This window comes from Microcaecilia unicolor, chromosome 1 (assembly GCF_901765095.1).
Source record: "Microcaecilia unicolor chromosome 1, aMicUni1.1, whole genome shotgun sequence".
NCBI lineage: Eukaryota > Metazoa > Chordata > Amphibia > Gymnophiona > Siphonopidae > Microcaecilia > Microcaecilia unicolor.
Genome location: NC_044031.1, coordinates 511,350,318 through 511,376,875, shown reverse-complemented (window position 1 = coordinate 511,376,875; position 26,558 = coordinate 511,350,318). Strand labels below are relative to the sequence as shown.

At 41.5% G+C, this 26,558-nt stretch overlaps 1 protein-coding gene across 1 annotated transcript in view; it reads right to left on the bottom strand.

Annotated features, from left to right (window-relative positions):
• PREX2 (phosphatidylinositol-3,4,5-trisphosphate dependent Rac exchange factor 2) overlaps positions 1 to 26,558 on the bottom strand; it is a 523,586-nt gene that overhangs the window by 175,675 nt on the left and 321,353 nt on the right. The window contains 2 exon segments of the mRNA XM_030215317.1: positions 13,040 to 13,247; positions 16,090 to 16,312. Of these exon segments, the coding sequence (XP_030071177.1) occupies positions 13,040 to 13,247; positions 16,090 to 16,312 (431 nt within the window).

The window sequence follows — 26,558 nt, the reverse complement described above, 5'->3', positions numbered from 1 at the left end:
CTTTTCCCTTTGTCTCTAGTGTCTGTTATTTGACTGTGGCACTGCCTTGTGTGTTCATGAGTGGCTTCCCTTTATCCTTGAGTGCCATGTGGCACAGCCTTGTGTATTCTTATGAGTAGCTTCCCTTTACCCTTGAGTGCTGTGTGGCCAGCCTTGTGTATTCCTATGAGTGGCTTCCCTTTTTCCTTGAGTGCCTGGTTGCACACCCTTGAATATTCCTTTGAGTGGCTTCCTTCTTCCCTGAGTGCTGTATGGTACAGCTTAGAGTGTTCCTTCAAGAGTGGCTTCCCTTATCCTTGAGTGCTCTGTGGGATATCTGTGTTCCTTTGTGTGGCCTTGTCTTGAGTTTTCCCTGTGTGCTTTCTGTTTGAGTCCTCTCTGTGAAGTTTCTGTTTATGTTTGAGTGGGTTGCTCTTTTGTTTAGCTGTGACTACTAGCGCAGCCTTGAGTGGTCTCTCTGTGTGGCACGAGTGGGCTGTTCTTTCGTTTAGTTGTATCTACTAGCACAGCCCTGAGCTTGCTCTCTGTTTGGTTCTGTTTGTGTTTGAGTGGGTGGTTCTTCTGTTTAGCTGTGACCACTAGCTCAGCCTTGAGCTGCCTCTCTGTGTGGCACGAGTGGACAGCTCTTTCATTTAGCTGGGACTACTAGCTCAGCCCTGAGCTACCTCTCTGTATGATTTCTGTTTGACTTGGTTAGAACTATTCGTTTATAGCTGTGGTTCTAAGCACAGCCCTGTGCTGCCTCCCTGTGTGGTTTTCTTATCTTTTATTTGTGATTTCTACCATGTGAGTCTAAGTGGGGTTGTCCTTTCCCCTTCAGTTTCTTTGTGCCTGTGTGTAGGGTCTTTCAACCCCTTGTTTGTGGCTCTGTTTAGTGCAGTGTGTGTGTACTGCTTGAGTAGTACTTGCTCAAGATTTTCCATTCTGTTTCTTTTCCCTTCCCTCTGGTATGAGTGGGTTCCAGTTCGGCCTTGTGGCCCATGTGCTTGGACTCTGTTACGGGTGGGTTCCAGTTCGGCCTTGCGGCCCATATGAGTGTCCTTCCTTTGTTCCTGGTTCCTGCTTTTGTTAAGTTCTGTTCCTGGTTTTCGTTTTAGCCAGGCTCTGGTTTCATCTTGTCCTGAGTATGCTCTGTCTATTTGCCATGTCTGGTATCTTGTTTGTATTCAGTGCCTGGTTCACCTCTGCTCTGCGCCAGAGGCACAGAGCACTGAAAGTATACATGTGAAGGGAAACTCTATAAACTAGGAACTGACATTTATGCACATTTTACGGGCATAAATGTTTAGCATACTAGCAGATGTGTGCATATGTGCACACATGCATGCATATATGCCAATATTCCACCTAAGTGCTATTCTGTGAATACCTGCCTATCTTGCATAGTGCATGTTTGCAAGGTAGGCATGCACATAGATGGAGCATGGGTAGAATATAGGCAGGCATCCCACTTACATGCATAATTTATAGTATACTGAATGTTACAAGAATACATCTAGGTTCTAGAACTTATTACAAAAATCAAAACAGGTGTAGTAACACAAAATATCCAAATCTATTTTTAAAATGTCCCATTTCCAAAAGAAAATATATCTCTAAGATAATCTCAATTGCTGTTAATATTCCAAAACCTGGTGTCATCATTTATAGGAGGAGGCCATTCTGAAATGCAGTGAGAGCCATGTGCAAGCAGCTAGAAGTTATAGCGCTACAAAGAAAGTAAGTTACGCTGTATTTTCACCATAAGATTTGCTACAGAGTCTGATTTTTCTTTTCTTCTTGGCAGCCCCAGTTCTATGGAACCTGATGCACCATTAAGAGTGTGACTATGTGAAACGCTGGCCATCGTTGGTCCTGGGGGAATTGAGAAGCTGGCTGATAAGATGCATTGTAAGATAAGTGTGTCTGTTGAAGATTAATAGGTTTGTTATGAACAGAATGTTACTCTATTTATATCAGACACTATGGAAGTTGGATCATAGTGAAGTTGAACACTTCTAGGATGACGCTTTGAAAATTTGGTTATATGGAAGGTTTTTGCCAATGATGATGAGCAGATCATTGTGTAATGTTATAGCTCTATAAGGGGCCCTTTTACTAAGCCGCGTATGCGTCTAAGCACGCCAAAATGGAGTTACCACACAGCTATCTCGTTGCTCTTGCAGTAATTTCATTTTTGCCGCTCATCCTGATACGCGTGGCCGAAAAATAATTTTTATTTTCTGTCACGGTAATCAGACGCACGCCAAGTGCCATTTGGTGCGCATAGGTCATTATCACCCAGTTACCGCATGAGACTTTATAGCTAGGTCAATGGCTGGTAGTAAGGTCTCAGACCCTAAATGGATGCGCGGCAATTTGCCGCACATCTATTTTCAGCAAGAACTTTTAAAAGGCCTTTTTTACAGGTACGCTGAAAAATGATTCTGCGTGCGCCCAAAACCCATGCCTACACTATCGCAGGCCATTTTTCAGCACACCTTAGTAAAAGGACCCCTTAGTTAGATAGACTTAGAGCTCTTTGAGGCTTTTCCTTCCTATTTTTTGGGAATATTAACATCTACTTGAGATTATCCTAGAGGTATATTTTCTTTTGGAAGTGGGACATTTTCTATAGCTTCATGGCTGGTGTAAATGTAGGCACTTAGATATTAGGCATGCTAATACCAAGTTATATTTGTATTCTATAATGGACCTAGGCACTTTGGTTCTGTTACAGAATAGGCACCTACCATACCATACAGCTTTGGGACACCTCCACCCATAGTTTCCCTTTTACAAATACCCCATGGAAAACACAGTCACACATTTATATCTGCTCTAAGGCATGCACAAACTTGCCAATATACTTTACTTACTCATGTGCATATTTTATAACATTTGTGCAAGTCTAACCCTTGCTCAAATCCCACCCTCAGAATTTTTTAATCAGGCCAGACAAACTAATGCCATATTTAGGTCCATATATCCCAGGACATTTCAGAAGAGGCCATATCTACATTCAAAAAAACTGTTTTAAACATAGAACAGCCTTTGATAATTACCGCATTAACTACAAAAGCTCTTTTTAGAAATGTTTAAGCTCATAAAATGGAAAGGTGAAAATAAAGGCTGTCAGGATCCCTTTCCTTATGGTAAATCCATTTACTCCCAGATTCTATATATGGTGCTGAGATTTCAGTGTCAAAATATGCATGCAGATCTTTGATCCATGTGCAAATTAATTAGCTTATGAGCCAATTAATTGCAATTAATTGATGTTAACAATTATTGCAGTTAGTCTTATTTCCTTAAGAAAGAAGAAATGTTTTGTGGAGATAAAATTAATGTATTTCCTGATGTTTCCAGGGCAACCCAGTAAGGCTTTTATGAAACCTCGTGTGATTGCTCTGGGTGATTTATTTTTCCTTAAATATCCTTGCAAATGCATTATCACCTACCAAGGGAAGGAGTATATTTTTTGGAAGCCTTTACAATTAGAAGATTTTCTTAAGGGTCATGATAAGTGAATGAATTAGATAGGACAAGTAAGTGATGATGGCGCTATTCTACAACCCCGTGTGTCTAAATCCCTATACTGCACAATTTAAAAGGGATATCATGCTCCTTGTTATACTGAGTTTTGCATGTGATAGTATTTAGGGCCTGTAAAGGAGTCTATACAATGCTGCCACTTCCCCTTAAGGATACTCCTTTACAGTGTTAGAGCCACCTTAAAATCCATAGTCCCGCCAAGAGGGAAGTGACACTGGAGGAACTAGCCAGGAGGGAATAGTCCAGAAAATATAAAAGTCCAGGGCACAGTTAGGTTAAGGAGGCCTAGAGGAAAACAGCAACTCCATATGCCTCTACTATCTATATATTAGCTGCAACTGCTACAGTCAGGTAGGTCAAGTTCAACTTGGGGCTTTGTGGTAATTTTGACCTGGCCAGTCTCAGGCCTATCTTAAGTGATTGCTAGAGACTAAACTGACAACTCTGGGAAACCCTGCCAGAGACAAGTAAAATATGCTCCCAGGCTGGAAGACAGTAAGGCAGACTGTGGCACAGCAGGAGCAGGCCACCAAGGATATTGCTATGTTTACAGACTAGTTTGCTCTTTGGGGCTTTTTTCCCCACCTGGGACCGAAACAGGACCCCTTCCTGGCACTTGTAATAAATATTGTTTTCCTTTACCTGCAGCTGCTGGTTGGCTCTGGTTTGTCTTGGCTCCAGGCCTGCCTTTTTTCACGTTACCACAGGGCCCTTTTACTAAGCCACAGTAAAATTTGCACTTACCGCAGCTTTATGTGGGACATGGTATCTGCAAATTTAATTTTCTATTGCAGGTCATGAGTTAACATTCACATTAATGTGCGGTACCTGCTCCTGATTAATACTGAAGCATTTAGCGCCTCCTGTTTAGGAGGTGATAAATGGTCCTGCATCAACTCCACTTGAGCGCACAGTAAGCGAAGTGTGCTAACTACCAAATGCCTCCTGTCCATTACACACCCCCTGACAAGTAAAGAACTTAACACACCATTTACTGCATGATAACTTCTAAATTACCAGAAAGCCCCTTAATGTGGCTCTGTACTAGCAGTTATCACACAGTAATACTAAAAGGACCTCTTATCTATTTAAAGAATGTAGCAATTTACAATTCTTGTTTCTTTATTTAGATTTTGCTCACACCTTTTTCAGTAGTAGCTCAAGGTGAGTTACATTCAGGTATTCTGGGTATTTCCCTATTGCAGGAAGGTTCACAATCTTTTTGTACCTGAGGCAATGGAGGGTTAAGTGACTTGCCCAAGATCACAAGGAGCAGCAGTGGAATTTGAACCCACCACATTTGGATTGTAACACCAGTGCTCTAACCACTAGCCCACTCCTCCACAACCAACTAAACAAAATTAAATTGTACATACAAGACATAGAACTCATAATAACAAATTAAAAATGTGCACACATTTATACCACAGCTATTTCCACCTATTAATTTATTTGTCATGACTCAAATCAGTTTCTTTATAATTTACTTTGGCAATCACTGTTTCTTGGAAATTCTTTTTTTTTTTTTAATTTTCCATGTACCAGAACCATGGATACATTTTCTACAACAAAAAGCCCCGCTGTACTTGTGGTGTATGGAAAAGTCTAGGAGATGTAAGGTCATGATGATTCGATTATCAGTAGATAACATAGGGCAGAAGCTGTCTTACGCTGAGAGTAAACAAAACAATTTTACATATATACTTAAATACAGTCATAACCTAACCTTTACTCAATTACCTATCATTTAATTTTGTAATCAGAACATTAGTTACTGTATCAGCTGCTCACACCCTGCTAGTTCTGGCTTCCATCTTCCCCATCCTTCCTGTTCGCATCTTTCAAGCAGACCCCTTGGGCCTCCTTTTTCCTGTCCAGCACTGTTTCTCTCCAAAACAGTTCAACTCTGGCAGCACATTAATAGCCCACCGGGGAGAAAGATAAAATGTTTGATTCTTTCAGGCTGCAGAAGATGCACACATAACAAACATCATATCACTGCTTCATAAAAATGTACATGGCTAGTTTGATTTACAAGTTCATTGAACCAAAGAAAAAATTTTAAAGCCTCTTCTAAACTATTAGCTATATATTTTAAGTAAGTGGTACACAAGAAAACAAAAGCTCTTTGATAGAGCATACCAAAAAGATCAACCCATGTGAATATGCATAACTCGCCTATCTAATTTCAGAACTGTTTCTTAATAATATCTGCTTGTATACTATTACTTTGTTTTATTATCATCATGCTGACCATGATCCTGCAATACTAAATGATTATACTACTAACATTCTTCCACTACTCATGATGTATTGTAAGCCACTTTGAGCCTGCAAAGAGGTGGGATAAGGTGGGATACAAATGCAACAAATAAATAAATAAAATTGAACCAAAGAAAAATTTTAAAGCCTCTTCTAAACTATTAGCTATATATTTTAAGTAAGTGGTACACAAGAAAACAAAAGCAGGTGCCTTGCTGCGATAGGCAGTTGGATGTCACCCAATCTCCTAGTTCTTAATCGTTCAAATACTGTGCAATCTGGCTTTCCGATAGGCCCTACATTTTTATTTATTTATTTATTTATTTATTGCATTTGTATCCCACCTCTTTGCAGGCTCAATGTGGCTTACAATTCATCATGGATACTGGAAATAGAAGAGAATATACATTTGGTTTTACAGAGGGTTTTGGGTTACATGGTGGTGAAATACATGGTAGTGTTAAAGCAAAAGATATTATAAGACATTTCTGGATATTTTAAAGATTATACGGTTACACGTGCTGATCTTTGTGATATATCTTGTCGAAGAGATAGGTTTTCAATAGTTTATGGAAATTGGTCAATTCATAGACCGTTTTCAGGTTACGTGGCAACACGTTCCAGAGCTGCGTGCTCATATAGGAAAAGGTAGATGCATGCATTAATTTGTATTTCAGACCTTTACACTTGGGAGGATGAAGATTAAGGAATGTGCAAGAAGATTTTTTTGCGTTCCTGGGTGGTAGTTCTATTAGGTCTGACATGTAGGCTGGGGCATTACCATGGATGATTTTATGGACTAAGGTGCAAAGTTTGAACGTGATGCATTCCTTCAGTTGCCTCATTCTTAGATAAGATCCCTATCTCATTGGTTCAGCAATTTAAATAACTTGAGGTACTCATAGAGCAGTACCTGACCTTTTAAAATCAGATCTCCACCGTAGTTAAAAAATGTTTTTGGGCCTTGAGGCAGTTCAGAAGCATTCATTCCTTCCAGGATAAATTTTTCCAAAATACATTATGCTCTATTAGCTTCCCAGCTTGATTATTGTAATATCATATATGCTGGACTCCCTCTTTACCTTATAAAGCAATTACATTCTGTTCAAAATATGGCAGTCAGGCTTTTATGTCATTCCAAGAAGCAAGGTCATGTTACACCATTGCTGATGCAGCACCACTGGCTTCCCATACAGTCTAGAATTCAATACAAAATTCTCGCTAACTCACAAGGTCTTCCACACTAGAATTCCCTTTTACTTATCCACTGTAATCACAGCACACACCCTCAGATATGCCAAGCCACATGCATTCAGCGTATGACACATACATTCAGGCCCTTCTCCAGCTCAGACGCTTAAAGGGCCCAATCTCTCGCATTGACTCCGTCCCTGCTCTCATACATTCGGGCTCTGTACCACACACTTCTCCCACCAGTCCAGCATTCATGTACCTCCCTGTGATGGGGTCTACAGAACATTGCCCCTCTCCCTTAAGGAAAGTCCCTCCGATAGCTGGAGCCACCTATAACTAACCAAAGCCACCTTAAGAGTACAGGTTCTGCCGCAGGAGGAAGTGAGTCAGATGGGGCAGAGTTGAGACTGGAGAGTTTAAAGGGAAAGGCTAGGCAGAGGCTAGAGAGGCCCAGGGGAGGAAGAGGAGAAGCCCCAGCCCTAACTGAATAAATCTCACTGCTCTGACCTGGCTGAGGTAAGACATTTATCAGACTGAACTACATAGGTTTTGCTTTGTGTTCTGGCCAGAGCTAGACCTGAACCCCGGTGGAGAGCCACGGACTTGGCTGTGTTTGGGGCGTGGCAACCCTGGCAGTTGCAAACCAGGCTTGGCCTGCCGCCAGAGGCCATTAAGACTGAACACTGAACTGCAGAAGTGTCCCTACCCTATATCTTGGTCCTGTGAAAAGAACAGTCCAAGCATTTCCTTAAATAAATATACTTATTTTGCATTCAAACCTGTTGTCCGGCTGTGTTATTCAACTGGCCTATTCCCCACTCTCACTTGGGGTCTCACACTCCTTCTATTCCCCCTTCCCTCCCGCAGGGCCAGTGTTGCCTTTCTACCTAACCTATGTTCTCCCCCTCCCCTCCCCCCCAGCCCTACAGACCTGTGGTATTTACCGGTTCTGCAGGCAGCAATTACTATAGGCTCTCTCTGGCCAGCCCTGAGGGCCTTCCCTCTGTCGCAACTTCCTGTTGCCATGTGGGCAGAACATGGCAGAAGGAAAGCCTTTATAACTAGCACGAATCCTGCAAAAATTGTGCTTCAATTAAATGTGAGGACCAGTGGCATTCCTAGGGGGGCTGACACCCGGGGCGGATTGCCGATGCGCCCCGCCCCCCGGGTGCAGCGCCCCCCCCCCCCAGAACAGCGCGATGCCCCCCCACCGGTGAAACCCCCCCTGATCCCCCGGCGAAAGAAACCCCCCGGGTGCACGCCGCTGGGGGGGGTGCCGCGCGCCTGCCGGCTCTTCGTTTTCATGCTCCCTCTGCCCCGGAACAGGAAGTAACCTGTTCCAGGGCAAAGGGAGCATGAAAACGAAGAGCCGACAGGCACGTGGCACCCCCACCCTAGCGGCGTGCACCCGGGGCGGACCGCCCCCCCTTGGTACGCCATTGGTGAGGACATGACATCTGATCATGAGCAGGTGTAAATGTATGTGTGTATTTTATAAAGTTGCGCATAAATTATGTCTTCACCCATAATCTATCCAAACATACTTAAATCAAACACATCTGTTCTATATCATATGCCTGAAGTAATTTTATAAGTGGGATGGTTTGCACAAAAGTGACTTCATAAAATTATCTCTAAGGCACTCTTCCCTCTAAGCTAAGTGGGAGTCCTCCGCCTACAGTCCTGCCAGTGGGGAGTGCTGTTTCACTAACACATTTTCAATAGCAGAGACAGAAGCTCTGCAGGACTCCAGGGAACCTACCTGTCTGTCCCCAGTCATTGAAAATACAATATTAAAGCATCGCCCCCCACTGGCAGAAATGCAGTTGGAGGACTTCCACTCAGCTTAGAGAGAACAATGCTCTTATGGGCTTATTTAGGAGCCCCATTTACTAAGCCCCTACCGTCTGTTTTGTAGGCGGTAGGGGATCTACTACTACTACTAACAGCATTTATATAGGGCTACCAGACGCATGCAGCGCTGTACATTTAACATAGAGAGACAGTCCCTGATCAAAGAGCTTACAATCTAGGTAACACAAACAGACAAGACATTACGGGCAAGGAAATTACAGGGTAAAGAGGAACAGGGGAGAAGGGCAAATGAGTAGCGGTTAGGAACCAAAGGCAGTAGTGAAAAGGTGAACTTTCAGCATAGATTTGAAGACAGAGATGGAGCTAGACGTATGGGTTCGGGAAGACAGTTCCAGGCATAAGGTGCCGCAAGATAAAAGGAACAAAGTCTGGAGTTAGTGGTGGAGGAGAAAGGGGATGACGAGAGAGTTTGTTCAGAGAGCGGAGTTCACGGGGAGGAATGTAGGGAGAGGTGAGAGAGGAGAGGTAGTGAGGGGTCATAGAGTGGATGCATTTAAAGGTCAGTAAGAGGAGTTTGAACTGTATACAGAAGCGGACAAGGAGCCAGTGAAGTGACTTGAGGAGTGGGCTAGTGTGGGCATAACGATTCTGGCGGAAAGTAAGTCGAGCTGCAGAATTCTGGACAGATTGGAGAGGAGAAAGATGATTGAGCGGAAGACCAGTGAGAAGTAAATTGCAATAGTCCAAGCGAGAAGTAACAAGGGTGTGAATAAGGGTTTTGGTGGTGTGTTCAGAAAGGAAGGGCAAATTTTGCTAATGTTGAAGATAAAGAAGCTGATTGGTCAGCGAATACCAATGCCTCCACGCTAACGGATTAGCACAGGGCACGCCTTCACTTCGCTTGCAAACATACCCCGAGCTAAAAATAAAATCTATTTTTTAACATGCAGGAAGCGTGCGCTGATTCCAAAACTACTATGGGACACCTGAGCGTGTCCTGTGATAGGGCCTTTTAACTTGCAGTAAGCACACACTAGTGCTTACCACAACTTAGTAAAAGGACTCATATGTTATTTATTTGTTTTCCCACTTCAGCTACTTGTGACTGACTTGCCCAGAGCCACAAGAAGCTGCAGTGGGAATCGTGATTACAATTTAAATCAAAATGCAGCCCTAATTAAGAGTTTTTAAAACCACCATATAGGTTCATCATAAATATTATTTTTGAATAACATTTTATTTTTGATACATATGTGTTTCTAAATTTCTGACATGTTTTTTAATCTGTGGCTTTAGATGCCTGTGACTCCTGATACAGATGATAATGCCGAAACATGGTACCATGTCGAGTCCTTCTGAGTATTGGCTATAAGCTCCTTTGTTGAATAATTGCCTATTTTGGGACCTATTAACCCTTATAGGCCTTTTCTCAGTTCCCTGCAAATACATTTTGGTTGTTTTAGACACCTTTGCGGGTTTTTTTTCTTTTTTCATTTTCAGTTTATAGGCCTTTCTAACATATGCCTATAGGTCCACTCCTACTGTCTTTGTTGTGGTTATTAGGGGAAATGTTGGACCACGTTTCAAGAGAGACAGGAGAGAAGGACAATACTGGAACACATGGGGGAGGGGGAGAGGGAAGAGAGAAAAGAGACACTGGACATGGGAAAAAGAGGAGAAAGATAGTGAAGGACTGGGGAATAAGAGGCATACACTAACAGGGCTAATATTGTACAGTTTTAGTAGACACCAAATCCCTGAAGATCAGCAGACTTATCCAAATCATATAAAGACCCGTGTTACAGAGCAGATATAGTAACACCAGTTACAGGAGGATTTGGGGGGGACACCGGTGCCGGAAAGAATATTTGAAGCGGGGGAGTCGGAGAAACTAAACAAATTCTCTGTAACCTTGGAGGATGTAATGGGTCAGTTCAGCAAGCTGAAGAGTAGTAAATCACCGGGACCTGATGGTATTCATCCCAGAGTATTAATAGAACTAAAAAATGAACTTGCGGAGCTACTGTTAGAAATATGCAATCTGTCCCTAAAATCGAGTGTAGTACCGGAAGACTGGAGGGTAGCCAATGTTACTCCGATTTTTAAGAAGGGTTCCAGAGGAGATCCGGGAAATTATAGACCGGTGAGTCTGACGTCGGTGCCGGGCAAGATGGTGGAGGCTATTATTAAGAATAAAATTGCAGAGCATATACAAAAACATGGACTGATGAGACAAAGTCAGCACGGATTTAGTGAAGGGAAGTCTTGCCTCACCAATCTAATGCATTTTTTTGAGGGGGTAAGCAAACATGTGGACAATGGGGAGCCGGTTGATATTGTATATCTGGATTTTCAGAAGGCGTTTGACAAAGTGCCGCACGAAAGACTCCTGAAGAAATTGCAGAGTCATGGAATCGGAGGTAGGGTATTATTATGGATTAAGAACTGGTTGAAAGATAGGAAGCAGAGAGTAGGATTGCGTGGCCAGTATTCTCAGTGGAGGAGGGTAGTTAGTGGGGTCCCGCAGGGGTCTGTGCTGGGTCCGTTGCTTTTTAATGTATTTATAAATGACCTAGAGATGGGAATAACTAGTGAGGTAATTAAATTCGCCGATGACACAAAATTATTCAGGGTCGTCAAGTCGCAGGAGGAATGTGAACGATTACAGGAGGACCTTGCGAGACTGGGAGAATGGGCGTGCAAGTGGCAGATGAAGTTCAATGTTGACAAGTGCAAAGTGATGCATGTGGGTAAGAGGAACCCGAATTATAGCTACGTCTTGCAAGGTTCCGCGTTAGGAGTTACGGATCAAGAAAGGGATCTGGGTGTCGTCGTCGATGATACGCTGAAACCTTCTGCTCAGTGTGCTGCTGCGGCTAGGAAAGCGAATAGAATGTTGGGTGTTATTAGGAAGGGTATGGAGTCCAGGTGTGCAGATGTTATAATGCCGTTGTATCGCTCCATGGTGCGACCGCACCTGGAGTATTGTGTTCAGTACTGGTCTCCGTATCTCAAAAAAGATATAGTAGAATTGGAAAAGGTACAGCGAAGGGCGACGAAAATGATAGTGGGGATGGGACGACTTTCCTATGAAGAGAGGCTGAGAAGGCTAGGGCTTTTCAGCTTGGAGAAGAGACGGCTGAGGGGAGATATGATAGAAGTGTATAAAATAATGAGTGGAATGGATCGGGTGGATGTGAAGCGACTGTTCACGCTATCCAAAAATACTAGGACTAGAGGGCATGAGTTGAAGCTACAGTGTGGTAAATTTAAAACAAATCGGAGAAAATTTTTCTTCACCCAACGTGTAATTAGACTCTGGAATTCGTTGCCGGAGAACGTGGTACGGGCGGTTAGCTTGACGGAGTTTAAAAAGGGGTTAGATAGATTCCTAAAGGACAAGTCCATAGACCGCTATTAAATGGACTTGGAAAAATTCCGCATTTTTAGGTATAACTTGTCTGGAATGTTTTTACGTTTGGGGAGCGTGCCAGGTGCCCTTGACCTGGATTGGCCACTGTCGGTGACAGGATGCTGGGCTAGATGGACCTTTGGTCTTTCCCAGTATGGCACTACTTATGTACTTATGTACTTATGTACTTAACATATAGTAACATAGTAGATGACGGCAGAAAAAGACCTGCACGGTCCATCCAGTCTGCCCAACAAGACAAACTCATATGTGCTACTTTTTGTGTATATCGTACCTTGATTTGTAACTGTCATTTTCAGGGCACAGACCGTATAAGTCTGCCCAGCACTATGCCCACCTCCCACCACCGGCTCTGGCACAGGCCGTATAAGTCTGGCCAGCACTATCCCCACCTCCCACCACCGGCTCTGGCACAGGCCGTATAAGTCTGGCCAGCACTATCCCCGCCTCCCAACCACCAGCCATGCCTCCCACCACCAGCTCTGCCACCCAATCCCGGCTAAGCTCCTGAGGATCCATTTCTTCTGAACAGGATTCCTTTATGTTTATCCCACACATGTTTGAATTCCGTTACCGTTTTCCTCCCCACCACCTCCCGCGGGAGGGCATTCCAAGCATCCACCAGTCTCTCCGTGAAAAAATACTTCCTGACATTTTTTTTTAGTCTGCCCCCTTCAATCTCATACCCTCTAGTTCTGCCGCCTTCCCATCTCCGGAAAAGGTTAGTTTGTGGATTAACTCCTAGTTCATTGGCCTGGCTATTCAACCCATCTTCTCCTTAGTTATATACATCATACTTACTCATCTGTTTGTGAAACACAAATCTCCACCTCTCTCAGTGCGGTCTGCAGTTTGCCCAACAATTTTTGATATATATCTTGTGTTTCTAAGTCTTCTTCTTTTAGCAGGTACCTCAGGCCATGGCCATCCTGTTGTCCTAGTGAGTGTCCTGATGGAGCTGCCATTGTGGTAATGGCATGCTGTATATATACCATGGGATTCAGTTTTCCTATAGGTGATTAAAAGAATCTCATGTGAAAATGATTAACTGCTCCATTTCTATATATACCTCAATACCATTATATTATTTACAGCTCAAACCTAAAAAATACTGGTAAAAATATTTTCACATTGAAAACAATTTGGTATTTAGCTTAGTTTAATTTATTCAGTTATTTGATTTTCTCTTTTGATTCAAAAACTTTCAAAGCAAAGTATATAAAAACAGGATAAAATACATAAATGTATACATTACATCTAAAACAATCATAAAAAACATACATGTAGACATCATGCCTAAAATGTTTCCATAGTCCCCATTCAGACAACCACCTTCTTACCACTTCATCTCCAGCATGACGAAATTAGCGATCCATAAAAGTCTTGCAGTATGGTTCCCTGAGGAAGAATACCGAAATGGGACCTTTGGAATCAACACACAAGCTGGAGCTTACAAGATAAGAGTATTCGTGCACTCTATGAAAGATTGCTATTTAAAGCAAGCAGTGCATTGACCGACTAAAGAGTAACAGAAAAATAAAAATTTAAAATATAAAAAAATTGATGGGGGGGGGGGGGGGGGTTTAGTCAATGATGGGGGTTTTTTGCGAGCAACTGATTGTTTTAAGGTATTGCCGCAACTGTTGAGAATTTTCCCCCTTATTTTCAATATAGACACTACAGTACTGCTAGTTTGGGTTATTTTATAAAAGCAACATAGACACTAATGTATCTTTTACAAAGCAGGCTTCCAGAACTAGCACCAATAGTGTGCAAATGCCTGTTTCCCGCCGGGTTAGCACAGGAGCCCTTACTGCCACCACAATGGGTGGTAGTAAGGACTAACCCCCAAAATGGCTGCTCAGCAACTGCTTTAGGGAGTGGGGAAAGGGAAAGGGACTTGATATACCATCTTTCTGTGGTTTTTGCAACTACATTCAAAGCAGTTTACGTGATAGTATATACAAGTGCTTATTTGCACCTGGGGCAATGGAGAGTTGAGTGACTTGCCCAGAGTCGCAAGGAGCTGCTGTGGGAATTGAACTTACTGCACAGCCATTTCCTGAAGAAAAGAAAGACTACCCTTTTACCAGCGGTGGTAAAAGGGTTCCTCGGCGCGCATCAAAAACATGCGCCAACGCCAGTGCAGGCCCCCTTTTGCCCAGCTTGGTAAAAGGGGTCCTGGGTTACTAAGGCTTTTCTCCCATTCTAGGAAAAAAAGCTTAGGGCCTCTTTTACTAAACCACACTAGCGATTCCTGTGCGGCAAATGCGAGGCAGCCCATTCACCAAGGAATCAATAACGCAGTTTAGTAAAAGAGGCCCTTAGTGAATCAAGTCTAAAATGGGCGAAATCCTTTCTTATATCTGGCCCTGTGTATGTTATTTTTTCCTCAGCTTTGGAAAATAACAGGAAAAAATAATGAAATTCACTTCCAGATATCTAAAAGCAAACAGATGCAGTATAAACTTACACAGTTACTAGTTGATCATTTCCTTTGCCCTATTAAATTTTTTAAAAATGCATCCTATACTAAATGCAATCAAAAGTCACTGCTGCAAAATTTCAGCCTAGGATTATTATGGTGAGAAAGGTCTTAGGCTCTGTGTTTTGTGGTGCATTTAGAAAAAGATAGATATCCATTAAGATTTAATTTAATTTTGGCATTTATATTCTGCTTAACCATCAAGCTCAAGGTAGAGATCATATGAACAGGTATTCTCTCTGTCCCTAGAGGCTCGCAAGCTTGGTTCTTGTACCTGAGGTCATGGAGGGTTAAGTGACAAGGAGTTGCAGTGGGCATTGAACCCAGAATGGCAGGATCAAAGCCCACTGCACTAACCATTAGGTCACTCCTCTTCTCATCTGTTGGCAACACAAAAGTTTACATCCTGAGGAAATACTTCTTCATGGAAAGGGTGTTAAATTTTTGGAATGGCTGATGGAGACAAAACTGTATCTGAATTCAAGAAAGCTTGAGACAAGTACATAGGATCTCTAAGGGAGTGAAAGGGAGAGCAGATGTTATGGATGGGCAGACTGGATAGGTCATGTGGACTTTATCTGCCTTCATTTTTCTCTGTTTCTATGTTATCCTAGAATCAATTCATTTTGTATACATCATAAATAATGAGAATTAGATTTGGACTTATAATTATTTTTTGAAAGACAATAACACAAGAAGCAGTTTATATGAAGGTCTTATTTTCAAAATTATATTACACTTGAGAATCCTTGGCTAAAATTTCAGACCAAAAGGGAAACTTTAGTCATCACAACATATACATTAAAGAACTAGATGCCCAACATGGCCATGTTTCATCCACACAAGGGCTGCATCAGGGGCATAAAAGAATTGTTAACAGATACATAATAACATATGTTAGTAAAATACATGATATATATAAGTACATTAAAAAAAACTTTCTTCAGCCGCTACAGATAGACAATCCTTCCTCAAACCCAAAACTATCAGAAGTAAGCAAAATAATATGAACACTACCATTTACGCACTTGTCAAAAGATGATATTAAGGTCTTTAGACAACACTGGCACACAGGACATTGCTTAGAATATTTCTCCAACAAAAACCTTATGGTAGCTCATAAGAGAGAGCGTAATCTTAGAGATATGCTAGTACCGTCACCCTTCTGGTATGCTACTTTTTTACGTTATCATGGATCTTGCAGTTTGCCATCTTGTTTCCTTGTCTGAAATTTGGCAGCATTGACCTTTAAGTCCATCCTCACTGGTATTTCCACTTTAACATATATCTTTCATGCTTATAAAAAAAAGTCACCAATCTCCTCCCTTATCAAACTGACTTAACACAATAAGAAAAGTTGTCCTACCTTGCTCAGTATTTTTGTTTTCTTTGTCTTGAGAAGCTTGTTTCCTGCAGTCCAACTGAACGCCAAAGGCACTACCAAGAGATGTTGATGTTTTTGGATAGGACACTTCCATCACATTGATATGACAGTTGGTTGGACAGAAGTCACTGCTGTGCAGTGGAGAGATCTTTGACTTGGCTTGTTTAAACGTTGGCCAAGCTCTGTTTTTCAGGACTCGGGAAAACTAAAGGTGCAAACAAAAATTGCATACATTTTTAATGAGAGGAAAATATATGAAATAGTGACGGTAGTAAAATATCCCTCTTACATAGATCGGCATATAATTTTTATTTGTTGCATGGACCATTAAACAAATTTATATGCACATTGTGATTTGGCAACATGTGGAGCTACTGTCTACCTTCAAAATTCACATTCATTAGAACGCAAACAAAAACCTTCAAATGTAAACCAAATGAAATTCTTTCTGATAGGGATATGCAGCCATTCTGGGCCTTATTCTGTAAAAGTTATGCTCCTAAATTTATGCTCCTAAATTAGGAGCATAATCTATGTTCCTAAATTTATGCTCCATATTACGTTCACAGATTTAGCATACATTTAGGAGCATAAATTATGCTCATAAATTTAAGAGTGTAAATTTAGGAACGTAAATTTAGAAGCATAACCTTTATAGAATAATGCCCTATCCCCCAGGTTCTATATAGCGTGCCTAAAATTCCATGCAGAAATCCAAGAGGATTCTATAACAGCTCATGTAACTTAATTGGCTTAACAAGCTAATTAGCTTTGATAACAGCACTTAAGCAATAATGAGCACTAATTGGTAATAATACAATTTATGCACACAACTCACTAAGAGGGGCATAATGGAACAGAAACGCCTATCTCCATGGGCGTTAATCTCCGAGAACGGGTCCGTGAAGGGGCGGACCGAACCGTATTATCGATAAAAAATAGACGCCCATGTTTTATTCGCCAATGTGTGAGCTGGGCGTTTTTGCTTTTCAGCGATAATGGAAAAGGAAAGTGCCCAGCTCAAAAACGAATAAATCCAAGGCATTTGTTCGTGGGAGGGGCCAGGATTCGTAGTGCACTGGTCCCCCTCACATGCCAGGACACCAACCGGGCACCCTAGGGGCACTTTTACAAAAACAATAAAAAAGGTAAAAGAGCTCCCAGGTGCATAGCACCCTTCCCTTGTGTGTTGAGCCCCCCAAATGCCCCTCAAAACCCACTGCCCACAAGTCTACACCATTACTATAGCCCTAAGGGGTGAAGAGGGGCACCTACATGTGGGTACAGTGGGTTTGGGGGGGTTGGACGACTAATAAGCATTAAGCAGCACAATTGTAACAGGTAGGGGGGATGGGCCTGGGTCCACCTGCCTGACGTCCACTGCACCCCCTAACAACTGCTCCAGGGACCTGCATACTGCTGCCTGGGAGGAGGGTATGACATTTGAGGGTGAAAATAAAAAGTTGTGAAACATCATTTTTTTGTGGTGGGAGGGGGTTAGTGACCACTGGGGGAGTCAGGGGAGGTCATCCCCGATTCCCTCTGGGGGGTAATCTGGTCATTTAGGGCACTTTTTGGGGCCTTATTCGTGAAAAAACAGGGTCCAGGAAAAGTGCCCTAAATTCTAGCTACAAACGCATCCATTATCGGCGAAGGGCGCCCATCTCTGTTCGGGTGATAACCACGCCCCAGTTCCGCCTTCGACACGCCTTCGACACGCCCCCGTCCACTTTGTCCCGCATCCGCGACGGAGTGCAGTTGAAAGCGTCCCAAATTCGGCTTTTGATTATACCGCGTTATTCGTTTTTGTGAGATAAACGCCCATCTCCCGATTTAGGTCGAAACTTGGGCGTTTTTCTCGTTCGATTATAAGCTGGTAAGTGTATCGTAATTGTAGAATATGGCCATCTGCACCCAAATCTATGTGCTGGGATTTATGCCATGTTTTCATTGGTGTAAATGGATGCGCGTAGATTTAGGCACTACGATTACCACCTAAGTGTATTCTATATACCGCACCTAAATATAGGTGTGGCTTATAGAATACGCTTAGGCGGAAATGCTTTCCATGCTGATTTTTTAGGTAGCATATATAGAATCCTCCCCCCCCCCCAATATGTTTTATTATATCTACCTGTAGTGTTCATTTTGATCCCCTTTGATCCCCTTCCTGACTCTCTTATTTAGAGTCTCTCTCTCTCTCTCTCTCTTTATATATATATATATATATATATATATATATATATATATATATATATATATATATATATATACCTTAAAAGAATAAGGCTCTTTGGGGGCAATTCTTTAAGTACTTGCCTCCCTTTAGGTGCCAATTATATAACAACAGATTGGTGCCCAGATGCTGTTATAGAACACTAGCATTGGTGCATTAAAATTTGGGCATCTGCTATTAAACCAGCCACTGACCAACAGTCGCATAAATAAAGCAAAAGCGTGCATAGGAAAATTCTATATATGGCACCCAAAAAAAATCAGCTGTGCTTAAAGTACAGCGCTTATGCCTGGGAATCATGCGTAATTTTAGGTGCAGCCATTTGCACCAACTGAAATGTGGTGCAAATGAACACACCTACATTAGGTGGGTATCCCCATTATTCTATAACCATGCATATTAATTTTAGGAATGTTCCTGTTCCACCCATGACCCTCCCATTTCCACGCACCCTTTTTCAGATCACACATAAATTTTAGGCAACTATCCCATGCCTAAATTTACACACATAAAATTCAATTAAATGTAATTAATGCCAATAATTGCTTGTTAAATAGCCAATTATTGGCACTAATTAGCTAGATATTTAATTACATTTTATTCACAAATTGGGCACTTGCTGAAATTTGCACGTGCAATTTTTGGCGACTTTTACAAAATTAGGGGGTTAACGTATAGTATTCTGTAAGTTTCACATGTACGTGGCAGAAACGCCCACGCTCTATCCATGTAAATGCTCCCTTGTGTATACACACTGTGCCACTTACACACCTTTACACAAAAGCAATTAGTCATTTTGCTGCCACTTATGCTTACTTGTGTACACTAACTTGTGAAAGTGCTTTTAACTGCGCTTTTACACACACAAATGGCATGTAAATGTGGATGCCCAGTTGTACAATTGCCATTTTTCTGCCTGCAGATCCCTACTGTCTGCCTCTAGCAGCATAGCTAATGACATTTCAAAATAATTTCCTAGCAATATCAATGTAAGTTAATCTTCAGAGTCAAGAAGACCTTTTTCAGTGTGTTCTTGATGACAAGTAGAGCAGTTAAGAACCTGTGTAAGATTCCTGCTGAAAGAACATCATTTTAGGTAACTAAAATTTTATGGAGATTATATAAATTAGACACATAGCGCTGTCCATAAACAAAATGGGAGCAATATTCGGTGGTGGATTTTTAAACAGATATACAAATATTGTATATCTTTATCCAGATATCTTTAGACCTGCTATTTCTGTGGCTGAGACATCTGAATAAAATCTCTCTATTTGAATAATTTAAGCATGCCTTTGGCACTCCTAAACATATACGGATAAATTATGGCTTATACTTACTACACAGCCAAAATGTATCTGTCTAACAAGATGGGAATATTAAATCAAATAAAAATACATGAAGGACAATTCTCTAATTAGGTGCCTGTGGTTAGGTGCCCCTTTGCACATGTACATGCACAAAATAGTGGCTCTTACTTGTGTTACTGCCCTAAGTGCCACTCTATAAGGGTACGTCTAAGCGTGGGAGGGGTATGGGCATGATGCCCAGTTATACATGCATCTTCCAGAATACTGTAAGTTACCAGTGCCCTTGCTGCATTTAGGTGCCCACTGTTTTGTTAGATCTATGGATGGCCCAACTGTGGGTCCACCTTATGGAACCAACTATCTTTATTCCAACCAGCAAACACAGTAAAGCTGGTTGGAATAAAGATTGTTGGTTCCATAAGTTGGATCCACAGTTAGGCTATCCATAGACCTAGCACAACTGTGGGGTTGTCCAGATGCCATCATAGAATCAACAATCACCACATGGCATCAGAATGCCTACAATGAGGCATCCACGTATAGATTTGCCACCTTAGGGGTAATGCTATAAAGGGGCACATAAATTTGGGCACCAGGAAAGCACCTATTTGAAGCCTATTCTATAAAGAAAAGTAGGCAGCCATTTCTCTTTCTGGAATACTAGCATAAATGGCTGAAAATGAGTTTATGGAGCTGGTGTAAATGCTCATGCCTAGAATGCAAACAACTATGCACCAATTATAATATTTTGTAATCTATGCATGTAAGTATGCTCATCTCCCATGTTCCTCCCAAATTCTGCCCATGTGAACTCCTACCCACAAAGTACATGCCATCACATCTAGGCAATTACAGAATATTGCTTAGCTGGAAACTGCTCATTTACACGCATGCATATGAGTTCAAAAATGAGTAGCACACTTGCATTCATGTGTGTTCTTCTCACATAAAACTAGACACCTCCTTATACAAGTACCCCTATCAGATTGACTCTACATTTGTCTTTTAGATTGTAAGCTCCTTGAGCAGGGACTTTTCCTTCCATGTTAAATTGTACAGCGCTGCGTAACCCTAGTAGCGCTTTAGAAATGTTAAGTAGTAGTAGTACATGTGACTAATGAATGACTAACATAAGCGGATATGAACTTTAGAATTGATTACTTACCTTACCAAATTTAAGCTCAAGGTAGGATACAATCAGATATAGTAGGACTTTCTCTGTACCAGAGGGCTTTAGATTCTATGATGGGTAGTTACTAAGGTGCGGTAAAAGTTGCCCTTTTACCTCACCTTAGTTTACCATGAGAGTCACTAACATGTGGCATCTCAGTACCACAGGTTAGTAACTCCTGTAGTATATAAATAGCGATTGTGATCAACCTCACAAGATGCGTTATTGTTACAGCCTGGGAGCACTTGTGGCCCAATGCTCCTGGGTGGAGTTCTAAAGAGACTGGCACATGGAAAGAGAATCTGCTTCCTGAATTCCCAAAGACACCCCCTGAACACAACCCCTGCCCAAAGAGCTCCCACTTCCCTCAAAGACTAAATCCTTGGTGTCTAGGGAATTTCAGGTCAGAAGAGCCTTTTACACCATTATATGACAACTTGACCTCTAGCAATAATACTGCAAGCCTACTGCAAGGGGATTGATGGTGCCATTTTGTATCTGTTACCAGCAGAGGCAGGAACAACTATGGATTGCTTCTACCCCAGAAGCCTCTAGACATCATGGATTTGGAGAGGTAGGGTGGGGGAGGTTGGGAGTCTTTGAGGAGAAGAGAGTGTTCTTCGGGAAGGGGTTGTGTTTACAGGGGTGAATAGCAGGGGTGTCATCATGGGATTGGGTTCAGACCGGGGTATCTTCAGAGCAGGCATGTGTTCAGGAGAGATGTCTTCAGGGAGAAGGGGAGCTTTTAGCTGCATTACTTTTCCTGGAAAAATGCAGCTTGCAGTGTTTACTGCAAAATGTGCTGTATTTTTAGGTATCAAAAATACAGAAGAAACCTGTCTTCGCAAACAACAACAGTGATCAAAAACAGCGAAGATGACGCAAAAAAAAGAAAAAAATAAGAAAAAAATATATCCAAAAAACAAAAAAAGAAACAGTGGAAGATAAAGAATAAAAATTAAAATTAAAAACAAAAAATAAATAGAAGGAACTGCAAAAACCAGAACTATGGACGAATAGAAAAAATGAAAAAAAGAAAAAAAAGACGACACATCAATAGTAAAAAAACTGAATGGATTTATTATGGTAATATGATAATATGACTTGACACAGCTGTGTTTCGGCCCAACTGGCCTGCATCAGGAGTCTGTTATACCATGTATATATTTTCTGGTAATATCAGTATTTCTTTGAAGAGTGTTAAGCTGGTTTGCAATTATTCCAGTGAGACACATTTTCTAGCTACAGTCTTTTACAACGATTTTTGTCAGATCGTGCACACAGCCTTTTTAAAGGTAGAGTGACTTCGAATAAAGGATTGGTCAATAGAACACTCTTCAAAGAAATACTGATATTACCAGAAAATATATACATGGTGTAACAGACTCCTGATGCAGGCCAGTAGGGCCGAAACACAGCTGTGTCGAGTCATATTATCATTTTTTCTATTCGTCCATAGTTCTGGTTTTTGCAGTTCCTTCTATTTATTTTTTGTTTTTAATTTTTATTTTTATTCTTTATCTTCCACTGTTTCTTTTTTGTTTTTTGGATATATTTTTTTCTTCTTTTTTTTTTTTTTTTGCGTCATCTTCGCTGTTTTTGATCACTGTATTTTTAGGTACCCTTTCTTATCCAATTTACATAATAATGAGGTGTATGCTTTGCATCTCATTATTAGGTATCCCGCTGTAACTATAACATGTGTTGTGGCAATATAATGCACTTTATTGCCTTGCAATGATAGTGGTAAAAGCCATACTACTATCATTTCACATTTTGGGTGACCCAGAGTTAACATGGATGTGCCCTTCCAAATCCCCACCCCCTCCAAAGTCCAGCATCTCCCTTCCTTTCTCAACCTACTCCTCCTCCACAGATATATCAAATAATAGTTTTTTAAAACTGGGCATCAATAGAGGGACCAAGGTACAACTGCTCTGCTCTGACATGCACTGCTACAAAGATCCTTGCTGCAGTTAGTGCAAAGAAAACTCCCCAGTGAGGCTCTGGATTTATTTCAGGATGAGGCATGGGACCTGAGCCACACCGCAGGCTCCCGAGTTCAGTCCTGGCTCTGAGCAGGTCACAGCACATGGTGAAGCATGGAGAAGGCCAGAGCCGAGACCTTAATAGTGCACCTGCGCATGCCATGGGGGCAGGCATCACAGCTGCAATTCCACTGCAGCGACAGCCAATTCATCTAGAGCTGGGCAGATAAGAAAACAGTGGTGCATGCAAGTCCTATATAACCTGAACCATGATGGACTGGAGACCTCACCAAGGCCCCAATCAATGGCAGCAGCCAGGTATAGTGATGCTCAAGGGTAGCTCAAGGCAATCTGCTGCCTGTGCTGAGGGATGAAACGTGCCCCCAGTACCCCATTCCCTGATGCTCAACCCTCTGAACCTCCCTGAGGTACTAGGAATGGGAAATGAATCGTCCTTATAACAATCAGGGAGTGAAGGGGTTCGCAAGAGTTAAATGTAGCATTCTCTCCATTTACAAAAATCCAGCTTCCACCCAACAACAAGCGCAGATCAGAGCTAAGACATTTCTCCCTGGAAGTCAATAGAAAAAATATTCTGATTCTCATCTCATTTGAGCAATACTGACATAAATCTTTCTACTATCAGGCATATTGTGAAATAAAACAAAACCTGAAAAAAAAATCCTCTCTCAACATAACCTGTAGCAAACATTTCATACAACCGTAGCAATAATCCTATTATTCAAACAGCAAGAGCCCTACCTCTGCATAGGCAACACTTCAAATATTACACCAGTGCACCTACTACTGGTAAAATAGAACAAGTGAAATTGCTACAAATCTCTACATAAAAACTACATGCAAATAGAATAATCTCAGTCACACAGAAAACAAAAGCAGACCCTCACCAAATGCAGAACAAGGGATCACAAATTAGAGATAGAAATATGAAGGCAAAAATTGAATTGGGAATCCCAAGAACTGCTGTTTCAGTAGCGAAGAAGTTGACGGTGTGCCTTCCAGCCGCTGACACTGGCACCACTCGTGTGCTCAATTGGCACTCAAACTGAGTATGCACAAGGAGTGCTGGATCCGTGATTGGAGCATGCCGCCGACTTCCTTGCTGCTGGGGCAGCATGAGGAGGGCAGTGGATCTCATAGGCTGCTGGCATACCTGCCTGCCTTTCAAGGGTGCTGAAGTTTTGGAGGGGGCCTGAGGCCAAAATGGGGAGTCCAAGCCGCCAAGCCCCCCCTCCCCCCATGGCTATGTCAATACTGCCACAGGCTCAATATTGACCTGTTAGGTTTTTGGTGCTCTGATGTCCTTGTTATTTTGTGCTAAATACATCTAATGGGTGTTATGGAAGCATTCTTTAAAGCATAATATTCTTAAAATCTCTTTTGGTGTACTGCAAAATTTGATTTTGTTGATAGATTTTCATAGACAAAATGGGAGCCGTTTTGAGAATATCAAGATGTAAGCATTGGTTTGGTTATAGCTGGACAAATTCTGGTAATTATTTTCATTAGGGTTGTAGAGTGATCCATTTATTTAGATTTAGTTTCTGTTGTTAGTAAATAGATAACTGCATTTCCAGGGAGCAGAACAGTATCAACTCAATTACCTTCTTTGACTGAAAATATAAGCTTGTTAATTCTGATGACTGGTTTGAGGAAACTACACAAAACCTTTTGCTGAGCAATTGCAAAAGTCTATTTAGATGACTGAAACAAGCCTTTCATGGCTGAATATATTTGCAGAAGCTGAGCATTCACAGAAAAATCTTTGTGTAATTGCAAATTAGCAAATAGAAAAAGAAGCAGTATATACTAATGCCCAAAGTATGGGAAATAAAGTTTTGGATCTTGAAGCTGTGACGGAAGGGTGATTTTGAACTAATGACAATCACATAGACATGTTTCATAGAGAACCATGACTGGGATATATATACATTGGGCTATAATCTTTCAAGAAAGACAGGGTAGGAAGAAAGGGAGAGTGAGCGGATTTATATATTAAAGCCACACAATTGCAGAATCTACAGGATAAGGAAGATGCACTGTGGGTCAGTCTGGATACAGGGAATGGCAAATGTATTTACATCAGTGTGATAAACAGGTCTCCTTCACAGACAGAAGAAGTGAACAGAGATTTAATTGAAGACATTCAAAATATAGCTGTGAAAGGGGAAGTATCCTATTACAGGGTCTTTTAGAAGTAGGGAGATCTTTGATTCTCTACAGGGGGAACTATTCCAGCAGTTGGTAATTGGACCCACACAAGATGGGGCCACACTGAACGTAGTGCTTCCTAATGGGAAGAGTGTTTCTGATGTTATAGTAAGTGATCATCTGGAATCCAGTGATCATCAAATGGTGTTGTTTAATATTAAGATAGGTGTGGAGAGGGTTCATTCAACGTGAAGGTTCTAGACTTTAAAAAAAACAGACATTATTCATATGGGGGGTTACCTTGAGGAATTGCTGTCTGGATGGGAACATCTGGAAGAAGTATGAAAGCAGTGGCCAAAACTAAAAGGAACTATTGTAGGGGCAACAATACTTTTTGTAAGGAAAGTAAATAAAAGTAAGAAGAAAAGGAGGCCACTATGGTTCTCCAAAGTATTAACTGAAAAGGTAAGGAAAAAGAGGTTAGCCTTTATAAACTACAAGAGATCACAGAAAGAGAAAGAGGCGACAATATCTGGAAAAGCTAAGAGAAGCTGGTAGAGTAGTCAGGAAGGCAAAGATGCAAATACAAGAAAAAATAACCAATAGAGTAAAATGGAGGGGACAAGACATTTTTCAGATATGATAGAGATAGGAGGAAATGTAAAAATGGCATGATGAGACTCAAAGGTAAAGAGGAAGAATATGTAGAAGCTGATAAAGATAAGGTAGAATTGCTTAACAAATATTTCTGTTCTGTGTTCACAGCTGAAGGGCTGGAAGCAAGACTGGAGAAGACAAACACAAATAGGAATGGATGGGTGGTAGTCCATGAACAATTTTCAGAGGACGGTGTTCGTGTGGAGCTGGCTAAACTATAGGTGGGGCCGGATTGCATTCATCCAAGGGTACTGAAGGAACTTAGGGAAGTTCTAATGGTTCCGCTGGCTGACCTTTCCAATGTTTCTCTAGAGTTGGGGGTGGTCTTGGAGGACTGGAGAAGAGCAGATGTGGTCCCTCTCCATAAAAAATGGAAGTAAATAATAGATTGAGAACTTCTGTGGTGCATACATTAATGGAAACGCTTTTAAAGCAGAGAATAGTAAAGTTTATAGAATCCAATGGATTACAGGATCCAAGGTAACATGGTTTCACTGGAGGCACATCTTGTCAGACAAATCTGATTAATTTCTGTTACTGGTGACCAGAGAGTTGGATCGATGAAGAGTACTAGATGTGGTGTATTTAGACTTTAACAAAGCCTTTGACAGGGTTCTGCATAGACAACTAATAAATAAACTAAGTGCCCTCGGTATGGATGCTAAAGTGATTGACTGGGTTAGGAACTGATTAAGTGGAAGGTGACAGAAAGTAGTGGTAAATGGAGCTCACTCTGAGAAAAATGATGTTATCAGTGGTGTGATATAAGGTTCAGTTCTTGGGCTGGTTATTTTAAAAATTTTTGTAAGCAATATTGCTGAAGGGATGTCTGATAAAGTTTGCCTCTTTGTGGATGATATCAAAATCTGTAATAGGGTAGACACCCTTGATAGTATGGATAACATGAAGAAGGACTT